Source organism: Neopelma chrysocephalum, unplaced genomic scaffold (assembly GCF_003984885.1).
Source record: "Neopelma chrysocephalum unplaced genomic scaffold, ASM398488v2 Primary Assembly neopelma1_63192, whole genome shotgun sequence".
NCBI classification, from domain to species: Eukaryota; Metazoa; Chordata; class Aves; order Passeriformes; family Pipridae; genus Neopelma; species Neopelma chrysocephalum.
In genome coordinates this window covers 1-2,810 of record NW_020905939.1, presented here as the reverse complement: position 1 = coordinate 2,810, position 2,810 = coordinate 1, and the positions used below count along the sequence as shown (strand labels likewise).

At 52.7% G+C, this 2,810-nt stretch overlaps 1 protein-coding gene across 1 annotated transcript; it reads left to right on the top strand.

Annotated features, from left to right (window-relative positions):
- Nucleotides 1-847: 847 nt before the first annotated feature.
- On the top strand, nucleotides 848-1,969 carry LOC113979236 (olfactory receptor 14J1-like). Its single transcript, XM_027706694.1, has one exon. The coding sequence runs from the start codon at nucleotides 848-850 to the stop codon at nucleotides 1,817-1,819; it is 972 nt and encodes a 323-aa protein (XP_027562495.1). The 3' UTR covers nucleotides 1,820-1,969.
- Nucleotides 1,970-2,810: the final 841 nt, after the last annotated feature.

Below are 2,810 nucleotides of genomic sequence, written 5' to 3'. Positions count from 1 at the left end.
GCCCGGCCAAGGAGCTGCCACGGGGCTGGGGGAGAAGGGCTGTGGGGAAGGAACAACTCCTGGGAGGGCAGAGCAGGGCAGAGTCCTTCTGATCTCCACAGTGTGCTGCAGGGATGAGGGCTGGTCACAGCTCCAGATCAAAGCAGGACATTTCCCAGAAGGTATTGGCAAGAGGCACAGACAGACAGGGGGTACCTTAAAGAGAATGAACCAGTTCTTTCAGTGTTATACTCTGGGTTGTCTGGGTGCTGACTGTGACAGAGAAATTAATCTCTGAGCACAGGAGGAGACACTGAAACTTGAACTCTGTTAGATTAGAGGGGATTGAACCTGAGATTATCAGACATCAAAACTGTCTTATAGACAGCATCAGTGTCACTTTTCCAGCCTCCTCAGGGATGCTCCGACATTGCCATCAGAGCCTGCCCAGACAGAGATGCCCCTGGGCAGTGCCCTGTGTTGCTGGTCCATGGAAATGAGGATTCCTACAGTGGAAAAGAACCTTCCCCAGATGTGATGGTAAAAATAGAAAACACAGGCAAAATTACTCTAAGCTCAGACTAAGCTTCTGGTCTGCAGCCCCAGCTCTTCTGAGTCATGGGTGTAGAGATGGAACTTTTGTACTCAAGGTCTGTTACATCTGACATTCCTTGTGTGTATGAGAGCTCTGCAAAAAAAATTCCGTGTCCCACTGCAGCAGAGCAAACCTGACTCCTTGGCAGCGCATTTGGTGACATTTGACACATTGATTTCTTTTAAAAATGGGGTTGCTTTTTCAGAGAGGTCTGACTTAACTGTTCCCTGTCTTTTCCTTTTCTTAAACAGACCCTATGCTAAGAAACAACAGATGTCCAACAGCAGCTCCGTGCCCCAGTTCCTCCTCCTGGCATTTGCAGACAGGCGGGAGCTGCAGCTCCTGCACTTCTGGCTCTTCCTGGGCATCTCTCTGGCTGCCCTCCTGGCCAACGGCCTCATCCTCAGCGCCGTAGCCTGCGACCACCACCTGCACACCCCCATGGGCTTCTTCCTGCTCAACCTCTCCCTCACAGACCTGGGCTGCATCTGCACCACTGTCCCCAAAGCCATGCACAATTCCCTCCATAACACCACAACCATCTCCTACACAGGATGTGCTGCACAGCTCTTTTTCTTTGCCTTTTTCATGTCAGCAGAGTTTTCCCTCCTCACCATCATGTGCTACGACCGCTACGTTGCCATCTGCAAACCCCTGCACTATGGGACCCTCCTGGGCAGCAGAGCTTGTGCCCACATGGCAGCAGCTGCATGGGCCACTGGCTTTCTCTATTCTCTCTTGCACACAGCCAATACATTTTCCCTACCCCTATGCCAGGGCAATGCCCTGGGCCAGTTCTTCTGTGAAATCCCACACATCCTCAAGCTCTCCTGCTCACACTCAGGCTACTTCAGGGAAATTGGTCTTCTTATGCTTAGTGCCTGTTTCGTGTTTGGTTGTTTTGTTTTCATTGTGTTCTCCTATGTGCAGATCTTCAGGGCTGTGCTGAGGATCCCCTCTCAGCAGGGACGGCACAAAGCCTTTTCCACCTGCCTCCCTCACCTGGTTGTGGTCTCCCTGTTCCTCAGCACTGCAGCATTTTCCAACCTCAAGCCCCCCTCCATCTCCTCCCCATCCCTGGATCTGGCCCTGTCAGTTCTGTACTCGATGGTGCCTCCAGCACTGAACCCCGTCATCTACAGCCTGAGGAACCAGGAACTGATAGACTCCCTGAGGAAACTGGTAGCTACATTTATAGAAAGTAATAAAGTGTGTCTTTTCTTCTGCAGAAGATTCCGAATGTAACTCATTGCAATCAGTGCCCTTTTTTCTCCTATATGTCCCTTTTATCATCAGTACATTTCCTTACTCTTTTTCTACTTTTATAATGTTATCCACAAATCAATGGCATTGTTCATAAAATTTCTACATCAATATCTACCATTCTTCTGTAATTCAAAGACTTTCATAAGGCTTGTTCTCTGTAAATTTAAGTAGAATAAAATTCCCTGCCTTGATTCGTGTGTCTAAGATGCTTCTTCAGCCATTCTCTGGAGCTGCAGGGGCCGTGCCTGCGAGTAGAGCTGGAGGGAAGAGACTCCCAGCACAGCAGCACAGCCAGGGACAAGGGCACTTGCTCTTTCCACATCTGCTCTTTCCAGCTCCACACTGTCCTTCCCAGCCCTGCTGTGGGTGCAAGACCTGAGTGCTCTGGCAGCTTGGGCACAGTCCTGCTGCGTGTCCGTGCTGGGATCACAGGCAGGGACAGGCCCTGGGCACTGCTGGCACAGAGCTGGGCTCCACACCAGCACCTCCATCAGCAAAGGACATCTCCTGAGGGCAGGGCAGGAAGGCTTCAGGCTCTTCCTCCACAGTCACCCTCAGCAATGTGCTCCAGGAATGCCCTGGCAAAGCAAATGCCAGTGCCCAGCTGAGAGTGGGAGTGTGCAGGGTGGGGGCACCCAGCAGTGTCCTTGCACACCCAGAGCTCCTGGCACAGACCTGAGGGAGCAGCAGAGCAGGGGCTGGGCTGTGTCTTTGTTCCAGGGACAGCCTGGGAAGGTACCCCAGGGCCACTGTCACAGAGCAGCCCCTGCAACCCCCACTCCCAGTCCTGGCCTTTCACCCCACCTCCAAGAGGTTGGTTGTCCCTCCATGGAGGGACATCAAGGGACCAACTCAGAAGTCCACGTTTGCTTTGCACTGAGGACACTTCGGCGTCTGTGCTCCATCCCTGCCCTGCCTTCTGACCCATCCCTTTCCCTGCCCAGCAGGAAAGCAGCCCGGCTGGGCAGCA